Genomic DNA, 22,716 nt, shown 5'->3' on the forward strand with positions numbered 1-22,716 from the left:
AAAATAACTGGATGTGAGGATTTGAAAGAGGCATAAGTGAGGGACTGGGTAGATGGAATAATTTATTTAACATTAATTGCCTACTCTGTCTAATGCTTCATTGAACTTTGCCAAGTAATTGGCAGGAGTGATTTATTGAATAGATTGAATATGGCAGAGATGGGGCTCACAGATCCAAAACTGAGCATCTTAATTATGATCTGTGCTACTTTTACGTCTCATGCCAGTGATGTGGCTAATACAAGCAAGTCCTCCCAAGTCTGGAAGCAGCTGGATGGCAGATTAAAAGGATCTACTTTTAAGTGATTATATCATATAAAGCAGGGGTGGGGAACCTCCAGCCCTTGGGCTGTATTTGGTTTGTCCCTGCCAAGGCAACTGCAGGTGGGACTGGAAATTCAATAAATTCAATTAAATGTTTTACCAAAAATAGCAGGCTAATTTTTAAGCTGATAATTCTGTATGGCCTGTGAATGATGTTATAAATATCCAAATGGCCCTTGACAGAAAAAAGGTTCCCCGTCCCTGAATAAAGAAACACTGAGGTCTGCAGTAGTGCCAATTTGGTAAAGACATATGAATTCATCTTTTACATGTGTTGACAAAGCAAGGTAAAGAAGACAGAGGAGTTAAAGGGTATTAGTCAGGATTCTCTGGGGAAACAGGATCAACAGGATCTGTATATATATTGAAAGAAATATTTATTTTAAAGAATTGGAGCACACAGTTTGGAGACATGATGAGTCCAAAATCTGATGCGGCAAACCCTTTTTTCCAAATAAGGTAACATTCACAGGTTCCAGGATTAGATTGTGGACATAGCTTTTGGAGGGAAATTCAGGGAAGAGTTGCATTTCAAGTTCAAAGGCAATCTGCTAGCAGAATTCCTTCTCACTTTGGGGAAGTCAGTTGTTGGTCTAATAATTTGATGAGGCCCATCCACATTATGGAGGACAATCTGCTTTAGTCAGAGTCTGCCAATTTAAATGTTAGTCTCATCCTAAAACACCCTCACAGTAATATCCAGGATAATGTCTGACAATAATACTCTGGGCACTATGGCCCAGCCAAGTGAAGAAGAAGATCAGTTTAGTGCAGTGTTAAAGAAAAAGGAGCATGTCCAGAAGCAGCATTGATAAAAATTATCAAAAGCCTCATACATCCATGGTGGGTTGAATGGTAATCCTCCAAAAGATCATGTCCACATCCTAATCCCTGGAACCTGTGATTGTTACCTTATTTGGAAAAAGGGTCTTTGCAGATGCAATTAAATTAAGGATATTGAAATGAAGACATCATCCTGGATTATCTAGGTGGGTCCTAAATCCAATGACAAGTGTCCTTAAGAGGAGAGGCAAGGGGAGATTTAAGACAGAAGAGGAGGAGGCAATGTGACCATAGGGGCACAGACTGGGGTGATGCGGCTGCAATCAAAGCATGACAGCCACCAGAGTCTGGAATAGGCAAGGAAAGATTCTCCCCTAGAGCATCCAGGGGATGGCAGCTGAACAGAAACCTTGATTTTGGGCTTCTGGCCTCTAGAACTGTGAGAATAAATTTCTGTTGTTTTAAGCCACCCAGTTGGTGTTAATTTGTTACAACAGCCATAGGAAACTTATAAACATCTGAGGATAAATACAATTGATTTTTCTATGAAGAAGAAAGACATTAGTCACATTCAAGGATAATAGTTTCAATAGAGTGGGGTGGAGAAAACCATATGCAAAGGCTGTAAGGCAGAGAGGTTCCCAAACTTTCTCCATTTATGGGGACTATTATATCTCAGTAATTTTTTTCACAGTGTTCCTAGGTCAAAAGAAATACAATTCCATTTATCAAGTAGTCAGTTCCAAACAACTTAATCAGTATTTATTACTAGCAACTTAGTAGCTGTTTGAAAAGGTAATAGATATAAATTCAAGGAAAATATTTGACTGCTTTTAAATAATCACAATTATATACTAATGGGATGCATACACCTATTACACACTACACAACTTTTTAAACTTGGGAATTAGATTGACACCTGCACCACTATCATTTCCTGTTCCACATTGATTTTTACCCCATAGTTGCTTTTTATCATAGCAATCACTGAAAATCCAGCTTTGTAAAAATATGATGGTATGGAAAGGAATGTAGAGCCATCTAATATTGAAACAGTAAACTATCTGAAGCTAGTATTTTGTGTGGTGTCAAAAAGACACCAAGTATCATGATGTTTCCTTTAAAAATTTGCAATATCCCCCAGGCAGTCCCATGAGTTCACTGAGGCTGGAGTACCTGGGCATACAGTTTAGGAAGCATGGATTTAAGGAGTAAGAGATGAGAAAGTACATCTGGAACATGTAGATGATATTTACAAAATATTTAGTAGAAACTTAGAGAAGGAAAACCATAAGATATTCAGAAAATTAGCAAAAATATTCTAAAGATAAAGAGAAAAGCAAAAAAATTAGAAAAGATATACTGGACTACATAAAAATTTTTAAAAACCCTCTGTGCATCAAGGAAATGATCAACGGAATAAAAAGAAAACCTATAGAATGGGAGAAAATATTTGCAAACCATGTATCTGAAAAGGGGTCAATATTTAGAATATATAAATAACCCCTACAACTCAACATCAAAAAAACAAACCACCTGATATGCAAAGGACTTGAATAGTTTCTCCAAAAAAGATATACGAATGGTCAAAAAATATATGAAAAGATGCTCAACATCACTAATCATTAGGGAACTGTAAATCAAAACTGCAATAAGAAACCACCTCACACCCATTAGGCTGGTTACTATAAATACAAACCAAAAAACAAACCAGAAAATAGTGTTGACTAGGATGTGGAGAAACTGGAACTCTTGTGCACTGTTGGAAGAAATGTAAAATGGTGTGGCCACTAAGGAATAGTGGATGGTGATTCCTCAAAAACATTAAAAAGAGAATTACCATATCATCTAGCAATTCCACCTCTGGGTATATGACCCAAAGAATTGAAAGCAGGGACTCGAACAGATTATTAGTTCACCAGTGTTCATAGCAGCATTATTCATAATAGCCAAAAGGTGAGAGGAAACCAAGTGCCCATCAGTGGATGAAAGGATAAACAAAATGGTGTATATATAATAAATGGAATATTATTTAGCCTTAGAAAGGACAGAAATTCTGACACATGCTATAACATGGATGAACCTTGAGGACTTTATGCTAGGTGAAAAAAACAAGTCACACACACACAAAAACCCAAAACTGTACAATTCCACTTAGATGAGGTACCAAAAGTAGTCAAATTCATAAAGCCAGAAAGTAGAATGTTGTTTGTTAAGGGCTGGGTAATGGGTGTAAATGGGGAGTTATTTAATGGATACAGTTTCAGTTTTGCAAGATGAAAAGAGTTGCACAAGAAGGTAAATGCGTTTCACACCACTTAAGTGCACACTTTTAAAAGGGTAAGATAATACATTTTAAGTTACATATATTTTACCACAACATTTTTTAAGCTTAGGGGAAAAATATGATTGGGATCAAATTTAAGATGTAAGAGAGATTAAAGAAGCAGGATAAAATACATGCATTGTTAGTAAAATAGGCATCATGAGCACTCTATATACCCAAAAAATCATTTCTCCCAAGTTAGTACAGAGCCAAACTTTAACCCAATCTAAAATAAACATTATACATAATAAATTTGTAAGACTTAAGTGTATTGTCGATATTAACCATAAACATTTCATAAAACAACATCCTATGAAAGCATCAAGAATCCATTTTTTACACATATACAGAATACAGTAAAATAGAGGAAATTATTTAACTATATGTAGAAATGTTGATGGACAGTAAAAAAGATCATTTTGGTCATGCTCTTTATAGTTTAGCAAATATTTTCCACTGCTCAGATTCCCTCTTTCGCTCAGAGGAACTTCTGCCATTTTAAAAACAATGCACCCAACAAGGTCCAAGCAGCTTTTTTCAGCCAAACAAGCGTCCTGACAGAAAAAAAGCGCTTTCCTAAGGATACCAGAGCGATCCCACCCACCGTAATGGAACTTTCCCCCCTTGTCAGGGCTGAGGCTACAGTGGTCCTTTTTAAGCATGAATATGAGAGAGCTATTTTTTTCTCATCAGTACTTTTGAGCAATGCCAACTCCCTTAAGCAATTTTCCCTAGTCACCAGGACATGGATCAATCAAAAAAATGTAAATGAACTGTACAATTTTCTCTGCTCAACAATGCAACCAAAACTAGCAAATCTGGGTGAACTGTTGTGTCAGGAAGAAGAATTTGGTTAGAATGACGCCCCCTCCCCAACACACACACACACACACACACAACTTATCAAATCCAAACAAGTCATAAAACTCTGAATAAATTTTCCTGATTCTGCAACCTGAGGATCTGTTGCAGAAACAGAGTTTACATAACAAGAAACAGAACCCAGCAACCATGTTTGCTGTGATCCTTGTAAAGAAAAACAATGCCTGCCTGCTAGTTAACAACTAATTAAAAATATATTGTATTTGAAGAGTGATTTAATTTGCCTGTATATTACTGGTCTGAACAAAGATAAGCAGATTGCAATTCTGTATATTTGTCAGTTCAAAGCCCTAGATATAGAAGACCCAGCTTTCTACCTAGAAAACTATGACCTAGGATGGCAGAACAGTACCAAAATAATTACTAAAATTACCCTTAAAAAGGGAAACACAGGTTCATAAAATTTAAAAATATTATCTGCTGTTACCTTGCAAATTTATCAAGTAAATACTAAATAATTCCTTGACTAAGCAATAAATGGGCCCATCTTAAGCAGGGTATTGCAGCCTGCAGCGGTGGCACTGGCGGAGCAGCGAAGCCGGCTAATATTCCCTCTCAGGGGCTGTCTCCTTTTGGAAGGAAGAGAAAGGAAAACTCGGTCTCTAAGTGAGCCCAACTGAAAAAGAGAAAGTTAATTTAAAAGGGTGTGAAAAACTGATGGGAGACCGCCTGTAAGTATATTAATTCTTAGTTTCAAAAAAGGGTTGGGCGGCGACCTTTCGCACTGACGTGCACCGCTCACGGGAGGAGCGCGGCGAGAAGGGCACCGTGCACGTCTTTAGAGCTGAAAACGTAGGCTCCCCACGACGGTCGCTCCCGTCTGGAGCATCTCGTCGCCGAGCCAGCCGACGCGGCGCGGGCAGGGCGGCTGGAAGCAGGGCCGCCCAGCGGGCTCCGCGGGGGTTCGCGCCGGCGGAGGGGGCGAAGCGCCGCCAGCGCCCAGGGCAGAGACCCCGCGCGCCCGGCCGGCCGGGGGAGGGGCCGCGGGACTGCCGCCCGGGCTCCCGGCGCGCGCGGCTGACGCCCGGGGCGGGGGCGCGCGAGGACGCCGTCCGCCTCGGGGGCGGGGCCGGGCGGCCGCTGGTCGCCGGCTGATGACGCGCAGGGCCGGCCGAGGAGCCGCCACTTCCTGGAGTCGCCGGCCGGGGCCGCTCGCTGTACTCAGCGCCGGAGCCGGGAGCCCGCGGCCGCCGCCATGTCCCACCAGACCGGCATCCAAGGTAACGGCGCCCCGCGCGTTCCGCGGGGAAGGGACTCCCGGGAGGCTCCGGGAGAGCCGGGCGGGTGGCGGGCCGGGCAGGGCCGAAGTCGGGCCGCGGGGAGTCGGTGTCGCGGGGCGAGCCGGGCCTTTGCTCCCCCCTCCCCCGCCGTGCTCTGGTCTCCCGGGCGCTCCCGGCCTGCGTCGCTCCCAGCCCGGGCCCGGCCGCCGCCACGTTGCAGACGGACCGAAATTCGCTGGAGCAAGGAAATCGGTTTCCGAGGCGGCTGGGGTGAAGGGGGCGTGCCTTCCACCGCCCCCGACATGAGCCCAACTTTCCCCATTTTTATCAGGTAGGGGAGACCCGAGAAGGTGAAGGCGACTGTGGCTCCTTCTGCTGTCCAGAGACAGGAGAATGTTTCCTTTTACGGTCCAAAGGAGATTGTTACAGGATTTTGACTATAAAAAGAAAGATGCTGGGATGTTTTTCATTTCCACTAAGAGTTCCCAAACTCTTCCACATTTTCTTCCAAAATGGGAACGTGAAGTACGTTCTAAAATCCTGAGCATGGGGTGTTTTGATCGTTTTCTTAGTTACTCCCCCAGGGAACGGGAAAGTCTGATCTGCGTGACTGCCTTTAATTACCCGTGCAGGCTGTTGAATGTGCAATTATATCTCACTTCCATTCCTCGTTTGAAATGGGCAGTCTGGAAGCGCTCACCTCTTCGCACTCAAATAATATATCCCGGGGTTACCCGAGATCGCTTAATGAGTTCTAATAGAAACACAAGCTCTTCCTGTTAAGAAACAATGAATCTTTTACCTAGATGAACATTTCATTGGGTTTTGTTCTTTAAGGGTCTTTGACAGTATCCCACACCTGCCTCTGCACACACAAACACGCAAAATAGTCTCAAATCTAAAAGCGCTGTTTTATTTGTCCTCGATAGTTTTAGCATTTAAATATGTAATTATCTCAAGTGGTTCTTGCTGTCAAGCATGCAACCCAAGAACGAAATTGAAGCTTTAATGGGAACACAAGGGTTAGATTTTTAAGTATATATTTGCTCAGCGAGCTTATAACAGCGTTTTGTGAAATAACAAGTTAGAACAATGTAACCAGAAGTATAAGCTTGAATGCGTTTTATTGACTTTTTCTTTAAACAGGATAGGATATCTGATGATTTTAGTGTTGTTTTTAATATGAGAATGTAGAAAATTAATTGGTGAAGGTGTTTTTGTTTATCATAAGTTTGAAATTGGACTAGAAGAGAATGAAAGGAGGTTTTCAACATTTTTCAAAGAAACAATAAAGGTATTTTTCAAAATTGTAATTTGTTCATTATTGGGTTTGAGTAACTTTAATATATTCACTCCCAGTGTTATTTCTTTATTTCATTTTATTTTTTAATTGATTTGAGAGAGGAAAGGAGAGGGAGAGAGAGAGAAACATCGATTTGAGAGAAAGATCGCTTGCCTCCAGTACACATCCTGCCAGACCAAGACAAACCTGCAACCTGGGTATGTGCCCTGACCGGGAATTGAACCCCAAGACCTTTCAGTGTCTGGGTGGATGTTCCAACCAACTGAGCCACATTGGCCAGGGCTCCCAGTGTTATTTCTGCTGTGGAATTATCTAGCTAAAACAAATTAGAATTAATATACTTTAAAAATATATATTTCTTAGCTGTATACAGTGTCCACTATGTTTTACCTTTAACTTTTTAATTTAAATTACTTACTGATAAGAGGATGCTACATACTTAAGATACTTTGTCTTATAATTCATTTTCCTTCACTTAAATAGCATTAGAAAATATTAATACATAAGGGTAAAAGTAGGTTTATGTTTCTTTATCTTTTTCTACAGCAAGTGAAGACGTTAAAGATATCTTTGCCAGAGCAAGAAATGGAAAATACAGACTTCTGAAAATATCTATTGAAAATGGTTAGTTAAATATCTTTATATATTGCTTGTCCTTGGAATATTGGGTGTTATATTTTTAAACTTCTAAGTTGTCGTCAGTGACTTGAACTATTGATGTGAAGGAAGTTCAAAGCTGCCTTTAGGTAACTTGGATATTGTACATTTTGGGCATGTCCCTTGGGCCTCTGCTTACCTTCTGAATTCTGAACTTGACTATTAGAGAAAGATGTTTTTTGATGTGACATCTTCCTCTTTTACTTTTTGTCTCAGTTTCTGCATGCTAATCCGTTTCTAATCTCTGGAATGGAAGTCAGTAACAGGTGATTATCTGAAAAAAATAGTTATTTGTGAATTGTTTTTCAGTAAAGTTAGTTTTGAAGTAGAGACAAAGGATTTCAGACTCTCCTGTTTTCTCCACTTGATTGCAATCTGTGCTGCAGAAATGATTCCACTTTATTTTGGGAAAAAGTTCTGAGAATGTAACAAACTTTAAATTGATTCTTTCAAATTTAGCAAGCAGGGAAAATTTGGTTGGGTGGAATAATCTTTTAACAGTTTGAACAATTTATATTATAAGTACTTCATTACAAATGAATATGTTAAAATATTCCATTGGCCTAATTTCTTAAATATCTTGAAATGTTTTGCTTTGGAAAAAGAACTTGTTCTCTCATAAACTGGAAGTAAATATAATTTGCTCTCCATTTTCTACTTATATATTTAAAATACCAGAATAGTTTGAAAATATATGATTGTCCTACATATATTACCATACTGAACAGGAATAAACATATACTGGAAAGCAGCTTATTTTAGAAATACTGAGCTAAAATTTTAAATGCCATTACTTCCTAACTAAGTAAAATGGTAAAGTTTAGTGTCTCTATCGAAGGAAAATGACAGTTTCCTAAATTTTCCGGTTTTATTTTGTTTTTGTTTTGAGATCATTTTTAAAATAAGGAAATTACAAAGAATAAATAATATAACAAATATTTCCATCTCCTCTTAATAACTGCTACTAATATGAATATAATTTTATCATATGACTATGCCACATATATATGTCCATTTTCTTATTGATAATATTTAGGCTATTTTCAGTTTCTGCTCTTATATAGTGCTGCAGTAAACACCTTTGTGTATATGTGCAAGAGGTTCTCTATGCAGAGTACATTCATACTTTTATTTGATTCTGCCAAATAGTGCCTTAAAGTGGCTATACCAATTTATGCTTCTGAACAAATTTTAAATTTGTAGCATTATGTGCCAAATAGGAGCTAACCCTGGTTTTATTTAATATTTCTTATTAAATAATTAGTTACTAAATAGTAACTAAAATTCAGTGTTCAGAAATTATCCTTTGAGTTGTAGTATACTTATTTAAATATATTTTGTTGATAAATTATAGCGTAAGCCTTTTGGGAAATAGAATATAATCACCCATTCTCCAACCATCCAGCTCAACTATTTATGATCATTTTTATTTGTTCTTTTCCTGTGTTTTTTAATAAGTAACAGTTTAACCATGCTTGTCATAAAATTTTTGATTCTGTTTGTAATGCTACTTTGTACCTTAATTACTTTTTTTGTAGCAACCATTTTCTTTCAACTTTTTTACCTGGATAATAGTAATTAGGAAATAACTAAATTTATTCTTCTGTTCTTCGTTACTCTATCATTTGGTATTTCAAACCATTGATGTATCTTTTAAAAATTATTCTTCATAGAGAAACTTGTGATTGGATCATGTAGTCAGCCTTCCGATTCCTGGGATAAGGATTATGATTCCTTTGTTTTACCCCTGTTGGAGGACAAGCAGCCATGCTATATACTGTTCAGGTTAGATTCTCAGAATGCCCAGGGATATGAGTGGATATTCATCGCATGGTCTCCAGATCATTCTCATGTAAGTAACTTTTTTGAATTTGTTTAACATTAAATGCTAGAATTTTTTTTTTCTGAAATATTTCTAGGCTAAGAGAAACTTAAGAAGCAATAGTCATTTCCCATAGAAGAGAATGATCATGGAGAAAATCCTTGGATTGGTAGTGTGGAATTAGGAGTAATGTGCTTAGATTTAGAAGGTTTGCCTTTGAAATCAGTAGAATTATTATTGATTTAAAATTTTAAAATCTGGCAATTATAAATGACTGTGAACCTCTAAAGAATAAGGCTAATTACTTTGGTTTGAGAGTAATAATTCTGAGAACTAAATTGACATTATATTAAATAGTCTTAATACCTGCCATTCAAGTGATACACACAATTTTTGTTTGTTTTTTTTAGTAAAGTTAAAATTGACTAAATAGAACAAAAGACAAAATTAATATATGGATACTGCTAGTATTTTATAGAGTAATTCTCTTGTTTTTTATAGAAAAACGATTAACTTTTAAAGTTATTTAGATATCATTCTCAAAAGTCATCCTCTCTCCTTTAATTCCATATATCCTATCTGAAAGAAATACTGGATTTGACCATATAGGATTATGAAATGATTTTTATTGGTTGACAATTACTTTTGGTAGTTTTCTGTAGGTGCTGTTAGAGTCTTTATAATAGTATATTTTGTAGTTCGTTCCATTTATGTGTCCCTCATATAATGGTATATACCATAGATATGCCATGAATATTTGATTCTTAATTTAAGTAGTAATATCTAATCTAGATTTGCTTTTAGTAAAATGTTACTATCAAGATTACTTCATTTAAGTGTTTTCTTCCTCATATTTTAAAATAGTGTTTTAAATAGGTGTTTTTTTCTTGAACTCATTTTAAACTTTTAAAATTGAGTAATTTTTAAAAATTTAGATTGTTTTCTACTTTTTGAAAAATACAACATATTATAAATTGAAATCTACCTTAATTGCCCTTGATAGTTTAGACGCTGGTGTTAATATGGTGTTTATTTGTAGACAAATACTTTAGCATATTACAGTCAGTAGATTTCAGCTTTCTAACAGTTTATTTTATTTTTAATATGCTTGAAGATTTTAATATATTCAGAAAGTGCTTTATTTTGTAATAATAGTTTTTATCTATAAGCTTCTAAGCAAACTTTCACAACTTAATAGGTTCGTCAAAAAATGTTATATGCAGCAACAAGAGCAACTCTTAAAAAGGAGTTTGGAGGTGGTCACATTAAAGATGAAGTATTTGGAACAGTAAAGGTACAAAACTTATACTTTTATAATAATACATGATTGAAGAACTCCCAGGTAATGGATAATTGATACGAATTCAGATTGATGAATCTGTAAACATAATAAGAGAGAAAATATTGTTATATTTCATATGATACATAGTTTAACTGAAGCATTATACTTAATCCTTTAAAAAATATGTTGGAATCTCCTTTGTTAGACTTCAAAAACTAAAATATACCTTAGATACTCTAGCTTAGCTCCTCATTTAGTTAAACCATTTATTTTAATGATGGTGAAATAGGCTCATAAAAATGAGAGACTACTTAATAAAGTAATTTTTAGATATTATGGACATTTATACACTCAGGTTGTGAAAGCAGTGACTATTTTATTTTAAATCAGAACATTGAGGCAGGTAAATTGGTTTGATAGTTAATTGGGATAATTAGTTGATTGATTAATATATTTTAATTAAGTTATAATGAAGCATTTACTTTGTTATAAATATTTGTATGTAAATACACACACACACACACACACACAAATTAAGGAAACTGAAATATATTTTTTGAACTGGGTTTTTGTTGTCTAGACCTTTTGTTCTGGTTCCGAAAGTAATATAATCTGTTGTATAGAATACAAGATTAGATGGGAATACTTTGCTTATTCATCGTTAATTGTAAAATGGCCTACTTTTTCAGTTCTGTCTTCAGCCTTCCAAGCCACAAAATTTTGATGAAAAGTAGACCTGTAGAATATGTTTTTCTTTGAAATAAGAACTATTATTATTATTTTCTATGAATAATTATAGAGAAAGTATGTCATTATAATAAGAATTCATAATCTGAATGTGTTGATTATTAAATAATTATAGGGTAGGCTTCCCCAGAAGGTTAATGATAATTATCTTTTAGACTTAAAGCATGACTGGGTTCATCATGTGACTGGCCATCACCACCAGCACACTCATAAAAAGACTTAGTAATTATAAAACTTTAGGAAATGAAGAATAGATTCTCCCCTTAAAGTTGTTTAAAACCTGTAGAATAGAGGATTTAAAAAATAATAATAGTAAAATCCTTGATAGTACTTATTTTCAATGAAAACATTTTATTTTCTGTTATATTAATAATTTTGTCCTAAGTAACCTCACTGATGTTTGACTTCCGGAGAAGACTAATAATAGTGAATTTCTCTGCTTACAGGAAGATGTATCACTACATGGCTATAAAAAATATTTGCTGTCACAGTCTTCTCCTGCCCCGTTGACTGCTGCTGAGGAAGAATTACGACAGATTAAAATTAATGAGGTAAATTACTGTTTTGAAACCATTGCAAGATGGTGTTTGAAAATATATTTTTAATTAATAGATGTAGAGATAGCTAGGTGATAATTAGGTTAGGTAGCTTACATTTATTCTTTTAGTTCAGAGACAAGACTATGTTCAATATGTTTTCAGGAAAAAGTAAAAAGTGAATATTAAACTTCACATTAATTTCGTAAATAGCTTTCTTCTGTCTTTATAATGTATGTGACAGAATAGTAAATCTTCCTGTTGGAAGTACAACTGTTTTTAACTTTGTCTTTATATATAATGGAAAAGTGTGTGTTATCCATTCAGTGCAAAGAATATTATATCTACTGAGGTTGCCTCAAGCAGGTTTGTTTTATGTTATTTCAGAGAATAGTGATGACTGAAGAGAATAAAATATGTGGTAGGATGTTGAGGAATTCTAGAAGCTCTATAAATTATATGAACACTGCTTGGATGGTGGTTATATATATATTTGCTTAGCATATCTGAGTTACTAAATTCCATCCATATTACAGTTTATCTTTTTTTAATGTGTTTACTGCATCCATTCTAATTACAAGTTAGAAAAGCCACTGTATTTCTACTGGAATTTATAGAAAAGAACAAGTAGCAGAAACCACTGCTCGCTAGTCTGAGTAACAGACTAATAGGAATCAGTCTGGAAAGTGATTGAATATTATTTAATAGTAACCTGATAGCAAGGACCTATTTTTATACTATTTTAACTCAAGTAATTTGAGTAGGGATATTTGTGTGATTTTTTTTTTTTTTTTTTACAAGTTTGATAGTTTGTTTTATTCCTTGCAATCAGAACCCAGAGGACCGTATTGGGGTATGCATTTGCATATGTTCTATGATGTTTCCATTATCCAGTATCATTTATGCTGTAGAATCTCCATTCATTTTTTTAAAGTAAAATTTCTATTTGACTTTTTGTTGCAATACTGCAAATGAGACCCTATATAAGCTATCATTTATTGAATATAAAAGTTTTAAACATATGCATTGAAAGCTTTCTTAAAGTACTCTTCTTCTAGTACATGTTCACCCATGTTCTTAGTAATGAAAGCTCTGAGTCTGGAACTTCTGCAGTAATATAGTTTGTTGAGCTGTGTGTGTCTCTGTATACTGTGTGTATTCCTTTCAATTCAGTGCATGGTATTTGTGTTACATTTTATGTCTAGCAAAACAAAGTAAAGTTCTACACATTATATATATATATATATATATTACTGTTCATAAATGTTACTAAGTAAAATTTGATAATCAGAAGACAATTCAGAGAGCTTATGTAGCTCACAGCAATTGTGCCAAACATAAACAAAAAGCCCTAACGCCCTATTAACACTTAGGTTCACTCCCAACATTTTCATAAAGACATGTCATGCACTGTGCATGTTGACAAAGTGCTAGCAGAATATTAACAAATGTGAAAAATTATTTGCTGTTTAAGTTCGTGGTGTTTTAAGTGTTGATTTTAATTATATTGAAATGGGCAAGGGTGGAATGACACTTCATAGAAGTTGGCTTTGTTATCTTTGCCATATGACACTGCTAAGTGCTAAAAATTTATCTGTGCATTAAATTTGTCATACTTAGGTACAAACTGACGTGAGTGTGGACACTAAGCATCAAACACTGCAAGGAGTAGCATTTCCTATTTCCCGAGAAGCTTTTCAGGCTTTGGAAAAATTGAGTAACAGACAACTCAACTATGTGCAATTGGTAAGAGACATATAATGATTACCATGAAATGGCTGCTGTTTTTGGTAGCTTATGGTTTAGAGGTCTATTTTTAATAGATTTTTAAACTTTTCTATTTGCTTTGCTTCCTGGTTGTTCTTACTCATATATTTCAACTACAAAAGCAATATATGATATATTCATATGAAAAAGTCAGACCTGTGTAAGTTTCCCCTTCTCCTAGTATTTTAATTACAAATTTTAAATATCTTCGTATGTGTTTTAATGAGTATACTTTGCTTCTTATTGGCAGGAAATAGATATAAAAAATGAAACTATAATTTTGGCCGACACAACAAATACAGAACTAAAAGATTTGCCAAAGAGGATTCCTAAGGATTCAGCACGTTACCATTTCTTTCTGTATAAGCATTCCCATGAAGGAGACTATTTGGAGTCCATAGGTATGTGACACATTGTTTTTAACATGTTACTTATTTCTTGCCCAGAAGGCTTAGTAATAGTTTTATGAGGTTTAGTATTTGCTTTAATTGATATGCTGCTAATTGTATTTATCGTTATTTTTTAACTTACAGTTTTTATTTATTCAATGCCTGGATACACATGCAGTATAAGAGAAAGGATGCTGTATTCTAGCTGCAAGAGCCCTCTGCTAGAAATTGTAGAAAGACAACTACAAATGGATGTCATTAGAAAGGTAATTACCTACCTATTTATTTATCTAATTTATTTTATCTATTTTATTTTACCAATGTATTTATCTAATGCCTACCTATTTAAAAAATTTTCAGTTTTTGCTAGGTATTTATTGCCTTTCCATGTAGTTCATGCTGTGTTACGATTTTTAAATGAAAGTGGGTTTTTTTCCCTCTTGTTCTAATCATAAGTCCTTAGGATCTCCTCCCCTACTATCATGACTCCAGTCTCCCTATAGATCTGTACTCTCTAATATATAGCCACAAACTACATGTGACTATTTAAATTTAAATATAAATTAAAATTAAGTAAAATTTAAAATTCAGTTTCTTAATGATGCTAGCCACGTGTCAAACGCTCATTAGCCACTTGTGGCTACTATATTGGACAGTACAGACTTTAGAGACCATTTCCATGTTGTAGAAAGTCCTGTTGGGCAGCACTGCTAGAGCTGCATGCTTATAATTGTCTCAAGACTTATTACTAATAAGGAACTACAGTCTCCATTTATAACTGAGTCAAAGGATGGTTGAGAATCTTTCCAGTTAGTGGGAAGGGAGGGAATGGGCATATAAACATTTGAATTTTGGGAGGTAAGCTACCAATTTTCTTAAACTTAGTGTTTTAAGTATAGATGAGGCCTGGATAAAGATATGGTTTATTCTTGACCCTTCAACTCTTAAAACACAGGTCCTTACAAATGACCAGTGTTTTAGGTACTGAACCCTTCATGTTCTTTTTTAAGTTCTTAAGAAGCACCTTCTATAGCAGGGGCTGGCTGACTTTTTCTTCAAGAGAACCGGATATTAAATATTTTAGGCTTTGCCAGGCCACGTATGGATATTTTTTCTTTTTTATTAAACTTATTGGGGTGTTAATAAAGTGATACGGTTTCAAGTGTACAGTTCTGTGATGCATTATCTGTATATTGAGTTGTGTGTTTACCACCCAAAGTCAAATCTTTTTCTGTCACCATCTATTTGGTCCCTTTATCCTTTACTATTCCCCACACCCCCTTCCCTCTGGTAACTTCCATACTGTTGTCTGTGTCTTGAGTTTTTGTTTGTTTGTTTTTCTTATTTGTTCATTTGTTGCTTTCAGTTTTATATCCCAAATAGGAGTGAAATTATATTGTTCATGACTTTTTCTGTCTGACTTACTTCACTTAGCATGATATTCTCAAGGTCCATTCAAGTTGTTGCAATTGGCAGTATTTCCTCTTTTTTCTGGCTGAGTAGTATTCCATTGTATATATACACCACATCTTCTTTATCCAGTCATCTATTGAGCAATACTTTGGTTGTTTCCATGTCTTGGTCACTGTGGAAAGTGCTGCCGTGAACAAAGGGCTGCATATGTATTTGCAAATGAATGTTTTCAAAGTTTTTGGGTAGAAACCCAGAAGAGGGGTTGCTGGGTCATATGGTAACTCTGTTCTTTTTTTTTTTTTTAATCTTTATTGATTTCAGAAAGAGGAAGGGAGAGAGAGAAACATCAATGATGAGAGTCATTGATTGGCTCCCTCCTGCATGCCCAAGACAGGATCGAGCCTACAACCTGGGCATGTGCCCTGACTGGGAATCGAACCGTGATCTCCTGAATCATAGGTCGATGCTCAACCGCTGAGCTACGGCCTGCCAGGCGGTAACTCTATTAATTTTCTGAGGAACTTTCATATGGTTTTCCATGGTGGCACATATGTTTTTTGTCACACATTCTTCTTTGTTTTATTATTTTGTTTTATTTTTACAACGCTTTAAAAATATAAAACACACTCTTAACTTGGGCCAACCCTGTCCTACCTAAAGTGACTTTTAAGTGACCCAGGTGATGAAGGGACCATGAGTAATGTTTCTTGAATATAGTGTATCAAAGCAGAACAAATTGAGAATATAGTGGTGGTGTCTCCTTTTAAATACCAGTTAAATTGGTAAAGAAAGAGAAATTATTATAGCTGCTTGTATATTCAACCCTGCCCCCCCAAAAAATGAAAGTGAAACTGTTTAGCCCTGGCCAGTGTGGCTCAGTTGGTTGTGTGTTGTCCCATACACCAAAAAGTTGCTGGTTCGATTCCCTGTCAAGGGCACATTCCCAGGTTGCTGGCTTGATCCGTGGTAGGGGGTGTGCAGTAGGCAGCTAACTGATGTTCCACTCTCACATTCATCTTTCTCTTCCTTTCTAAAAAAATCAATAAAAGTGTTTTGTTTTGTTTTTAAAAAAGGTGAAACTGTTTACATATGGTCTTTGATTCTCTTGCTGGGAGGGCTGTTATGTATTTGTGAACATTCACACTTGAAATCTGGCTGGTAGCTTGTATTAGGTTTTGCATGTCGTACTTTTTTCATTTTGCATTACTCTTTACTGATTTCATCTCTTACAGATTGAGATAGACAATGGGGATGAGCTGACTGCAGACTTCCTTTATGAAGAAGTACACCCCAAGCAGCATGCACATAAGCAAAGTTTTGCAAAACCAAAAGGTCCTGCAGGAAAAAGGGGAATTCGAAGACTGATTAGAGGTCCAGCTGAAACTGAAGCCACTACTGATTAATTAATATCATTATATTAAGTATTACAATACTAGTTTTTTAAAAGTTAAGCTTTTAGTACAGGAGAACTGAAATCATTCCATGTTGATACGTAGTAGGGAAAAAATTGTACTTTTTGAAAAATAGCACTTTTCATTCCTGTGTGTTTTTAAAATTAATGTTATAGAAGTCTCATGATTTCTATTTTTGAGTTAAAGCTAGAAAAGGGTTCAACATAGTGATGTTTAATTTTGTTACACATGGTGTGACAAAAGCGTTCAACATAGTGATGTTTAATTTTGTTTTCATAGAGTGATGATTCCACACTTTCACATATTCTTAAAGTTTTATACAGTTGGGCCAATTCCAGAAAGTCTAATGTGTGAAAGTAAGATGTACTTCTTATTACTCTTTCGTGAGACATCAAATTTTTTTCTTTAAGGGAGAAAGGCCTTAAAATATTCATACTACTAAAGGAATGTTAAGAACCAGGTTAGATGATTTTCTAAGTTGAAAATTAGTGTGCCTAAGAAGAGGTAAAAAGTTGCTTACTTTGAGGAGCACTACTAACTAAGTGGGATCTTGTCTGTAACTTTTAGAAACAGTGCTTTATTGCAGCAGTCTTCTATTTGACTTTTGGTTTTTTAAACGGCATTAAAATTTCAGAAGATCGGCTCACTCTGAAACCTTAAGGGTTCAAGATATTTTCTGTACTGCGGGATTTCTCATGTCACTGAAAGGCACGTTTATACAGTTTTAGTAAACTCTAGTGCTTTAAAAAACTTCTATTTCAAAAGTAAGTCATTTCATTATAAGTAGTTCAAGGCCAAATATTTATTTTCAGTTGAATATTAAATTAATATAATTACAAAGCAAATAATACTTAAAGTCAGTAATATTGAAAAAGTTTTAAACATCAAGATTGATTTTTCTACAAAACCATATATTTATGGGCAAATTATGTTCTTTATCACTTTTGAGCAAATACTCAGATTTAATCAAATTGTTTTAAAGTCCCAGTACTTAGCTTAACACTGATGAATACTTAGCCTAACACTGATAAACACTTAAGAATCTTGTTTCAATTTAATCCTATTTCAGACCACATTTAACTCTTTCCTAAAGCTTTGCATTTTCAGCTACAACCTACAGAGATTTTGAGCCTCGTTTTTTTCTGATACTTGAAATAGAGGGAGCTAGAACACTTCATTATGTTTAATCTATTAAACCTGCTGTGAGAGCCATAACTTGGAGGTGTTTTCTAAATGAACTGTGGGGAATCCAGGATTTAGAATTTTTTGATCTAAACTTTATGCTGCATAAAACAATATCAGAAATGCACATTTCATACTATAAAGTACGAAACACTCACTTTTACACATTATTACCTAAGGTAATATATGCACCTTTCAGAAATTCGATGTGTTCAAGTAAAGCATATTAGAATAATTATAGGTTGACAGATTTCTTTTCTAGAATTAAGAGTATTTGTGTGGGGTTTTGTTTGTTTACAAATAATCAGACTATGTTTTAACGTGCAAAGTAATCAACAGTAATGTTGCACTTGTTTACTAAAGATATACTTTAAGTTGTTTCGTGGGTGCACACGTAGACACAAATTCCTGCATTGAGAATCCTGAAGCTGTTATTTTTAGTCAGGAGATGGTTAACTTGTCATGAAGGTATAAACTAATTTAGCAGTGAATGTTTTTCTGTACCATCCATGTGCAATTATACTCTTAAATTCCACTACACTACATGAAAGTAAATGGACATTCCAGAATATAGATGTGATTATAGAGTTTTAAGCTAATTATTATTAAACCAATGATTGTTGAAAATCAGTGATGCATTTGTTATAGAGTGTAACTCATCGTTTACAGTATATTTTAGGTGGCATCATCATAACAATAGAAGGTGAATAAAGTATTCCCAATAAATTTATATAGCATTGAGGAATTACGTCTTTTGTGGACATTTTATAAGTGCATTTTATATTGCAATAAAGATTTTTTCTCTTTAAATTGTGTACTAAGTTGGTTTTCTAGTATAACCTTTTTAAAAATATTTGGACAGCTCTACCTAATGCAATGCCTGGTGGTAGGTTAGAGATCCCAATCTATTCATTTGTTAATTAACCTGTCTAAACCAAAACGGACTTGAAGTAGTTTGAAACCTAGGCAGGTTGTATCAAGAGTACTTACTTTAGATGAGAACTTTCCCGCTTTGACAGCAATAATGAAAATGCTATGAGTTACACATTTCCTATTATGATAGAAACACCCTGTACAATAGGGTGAGCTACATACTTGACACTAAGCTCTTAAGGAACTAGTTTACTTATTCAACAAATATTGAATGCATTCTGTTTTGTAATTCAGTATCAAATTGATCCTTTTTATTAGGGGTCTTAGAAAAAGAATGGTAGCAGTTTTACAAAAGATGGAGAATTGTCCTTAAAAAAGCCGATATTTAAAAACTTTGTAGAAGTTAAGTTCTCTGAGGCATTTCTACTCAGAACTAAAATAATGTACCTGAGGTGCATATTGTAGTTGGGTGTATCCTTTCTCACATTTTCTTTGCGTATACTGCACAGCCATACATTACAAGAAATGCTGGTTCTGGGGCTTCATATCCAGAGATTTCGATACATTAGGTGGGCCCAGGAATCAGTTCCACAAATAATTCATGTGTAGCCACAACTGGGTACAGTTTGCATTAAATGATGTAAATTGAGTAAAATTTTTTCCTCCCATTCAGTCAGACTTCATGAGTATTACTATGTACTGGTGTATAGTGGTTTTGATTCGTGCTGACATACAGACTAAAATCTGGTCCTGTTGCCCACTAGCTTCTGCATGACAGCCCACTCTCCTCTGTTGGTCTGCTCCACCTCAGCTATTTGCTGTATCTCTAAAGGACCGAACACATTGCTGCCTCAGGAACATTGAGAGTGTTGTTTCCCACACTGGAACAGCACTCTCAATATCAGCGTGTCTTCCTCACTTAATGAAGCTCTCCGCTCAAGTGTCCTTTTAGGTCTTCCTTTACATATGTATGTATTGTTTGTCCCCTCTAAAACAGACGGTCAATGGGGAAAGGGACTTGGTTTCATTCACTGGTGCATACTCAGCCCTAGGACAGTGTGTAACTGGATATTTTATTTGTTGACTGAATAAAAAAAAGATTTACCGTTTCCTTGAACAGCGGAGAAAGGAGCACTTTTCCAGCAGTGGTAGGTGCAGCGCAGAGGCTCTGGCCTCCATCACTGTTTCTGGCTAGGGCAAATGGCACAAGCATTGACAGAGCCTCTTGCCCTCCGAGAACCATGGTTTCCACCACAGAAGACTCCAGTATTGACTCCTTCCTGATCAAGTGTCCCAATAGAGATCCTCATTCTGCAAAGACCAAGACCAGCCTCTACTCAACTGCCAGTGCTGATCCACCACAATTTGTACTTGCTAGGATTCAGCCAGCCCTAGTTAGTGCCTTATAGAATTCTGCATGCATAAAGTGAAGAGGCAAGCCATTAACAGGTTAAATTTTTTCCTATTACCAAGCTGTATGGATAAGATAACATGGGTCATATCTATATTTGTGCATGTATGGGTGTGACACTGCCACTTTCTGGCTAAATGACTGAATCAGTTACGCGTTGCTAATGTATAACAAAGTACCCCCAAAATGTAGTGGTTTAAAACAATAGCAATCATTTTTCACTGTCTACAGTTAGCTGACCAACTCTTCTCTGGCTACTATTTGCATGGTATATCTTTTTCCATCCATTTACTGTCAATATATTCACATCCTTTAAAGTGTGTCTCTTGCAGACAGAATATAGTTGGATTATGCATTCTTTATCCATTTTCCAATCTGCTGTTTAATTGGAGAGTTTAGTCCATTTACATTTATGTAATTACTGAGAAGGTAGGATTTACATCTGCCATTTTGCTATTTATTTTCTATATGTATTATGTCATTTTTGTTTCTCATTTCCTCCATGACTGCTTTTTTTTGTGTTAAATAGATATATTCTTGTGTGATATTTTAATTTCCTATCATTACTGTTACCATATTATTTAGGTAATTTTCTTAGTGGTGCCGTGGGAATCACACCTTAACTTGTGCCAACTTAATTTCAGTAGTATACAGAAACTTTGTTTCTATATAGAATGGCTAGTTGACATTCTTTTTCTTTTAGCACTTTGAATATATCATATTATTGCTTCTAGTCTCCATGGCATCTGATGAAAAATCAGCTATTGATGTTATTGAGGATCCCTTATACTTGCTGAGACTCTTCTTTCTTCTGCTTTCAAGATTGTCTTCATGATGTGTCTAGGAGTGGATGTCTTTAAGTTGATCCTACTATCAGTTGTTACTTTCTTAGATGCATAGATTAATGTTTTTCATCATATTTGGGAAGTTTTAGGCCATTCTGTCTTCAAAAACTCTTTCTAGCACTTTCTTGCCTCTCCTTCTGGGACTTCCATTATACGTTGTTGGTAACTTTGAAAGTGTTCCACAGGTCTCAGAGGACCTGCTTATTTTTCTTTATTTTTTCTTTCTATTCCTCGACTGATTTATCTTTAAGCTTGTTGATTCTCTTGGTTGGTTTGTTTGCTCAAATCTGCTGATGAGCTGCTCTTGTGAATTTTTCATTCCTGTTATTGTAATTTTCAACTTCAGGGTTTCTATTTGGTTCCTTTTTATAATTCATCTCTATTCTCTATTTGGTAAGATATTATTCTCATACTTTCCTTTAGTTCTTTAGACATTATTTCCTTTAGCTCCTTGAACATGTTTAAAATAGCTGATTTAAAGTCTTTGTCTAGTAAGTACAACATCTGGGCTTCCTCAGGTAGTTTCTATTGATTTTTTTTCTGGGTATGGGACATACTTTGTCATTTCTTTGCATGCCATTTTTGTTGAAAACAGCATTTAAAAAGTATAATATGGCAATTCTGGAAATCAAACTCTGCTCCCTCTCCAAGGTTTGCTGTGGCTGCTAATTGTTTTAGTTGCTGTTTATTTAGTGACTTAAATAAACAAGAATTAGTAAACTAATTCTGTAAGGTCTGTATTCTTCATGATATGTGGCCACTGAAATCTCTACTCAGGTTAGTCATCACCTAATGAATGGACAGATTTCCTTAAACATCTGTAACCAATAAACCTCCCAGTATTTGCAAGAGGCTCTGTATACATGTTGAGACACCTTCCACAGCACTATAGATTCTGCTTTAGTCTTTACTTCTTGCTTGTACAGAGCCTGAAGGTCAGCCAGAGGGTAAAGCTTAGGACCTTCTCAGGTCTTTTTTATTTTGAGCTTGTGCATGGCCTTACACACGTATATGGCTTTCTAGGTTCTCAGGAATCTGTTGGAGATTTTCAAAGCCATAATGGATATCTTGTTCCTCAGCTTTTTCTTTTAAGCTTTTCGGTTAGCTTATTGTTTGTGCCAACTGTTATTTATCACCTCAGGCAGCTGTGATTAAAATATTTGCCAGTAAATGTTTTTGACAAGTGACTCCGCAGAGAGGCTTTTAGCACTAGGTGAGCTTTAGTCAGGTCAAATAAAGATAAGCCTTTGAATGGGGTCTTCCAGGGAACCACCAGAGAGATCAAATAATTACACTTCTTTCAGAATACGGCTTTGAAAAAGTTCCAGCTCTGTTCTGCTTCCTCTGGTACCAAGAATGTGGGCTGTTATTTTTCAAGGCTACCGCTGAGCTAGGGAGCAAGAAGTGAGAGACAAGGGTAAGCTAATACGCCGCAAAGCTTGCTCTTACTGAGATTCAGCTGTTTTTCTTGAATAAATGTTTTCTGGGTTTCTGCAAGCCTTTAGTGAATTTCCAGTTCTGAAAAGTCAATTCTGACCATTT

At 35.7% G+C, this 22,716-nt stretch overlaps 1 protein-coding gene across 1 annotated transcript; it reads left to right on the forward strand.

Moving 5' to 3' along the window:
- Positions 1-5,435: 5,435 nt before the first annotated feature.
- Positions 5,436-18,448, forward strand: TWF1 (twinfilin actin binding protein 1). The gene is made up of 9 exons (XM_087814713.1): positions 5,436-5,535; positions 7,385-7,462; positions 9,169-9,347; positions 10,516-10,611; positions 11,793-11,897; positions 13,503-13,628; positions 13,900-14,050; positions 14,183-14,304; positions 16,684-18,448. The coding sequence occupies exons 1-9, from the start codon at positions 5,511-5,513 to the stop codon at positions 16,852-16,854; spliced, it is 1,053 nt and encodes a 350-aa protein (XP_087670839.1). The 5' UTR covers positions 5,436-5,510; the 3' UTR covers positions 16,855-18,448.
- The last annotated feature ends 4,268 nt before the right edge of the window (positions 18,449-22,716 follow it).

Source organism: Miniopterus natalensis, chromosome 2 (assembly GCF_054644295.1).
Source record: "Miniopterus natalensis isolate mMinNat1 chromosome 2, mMinNat1.hap1, whole genome shotgun sequence".
In the NCBI taxonomy this organism is placed as follows: domain Eukaryota; kingdom Metazoa; phylum Chordata; class Mammalia; order Chiroptera; family Miniopteridae; genus Miniopterus; species Miniopterus natalensis.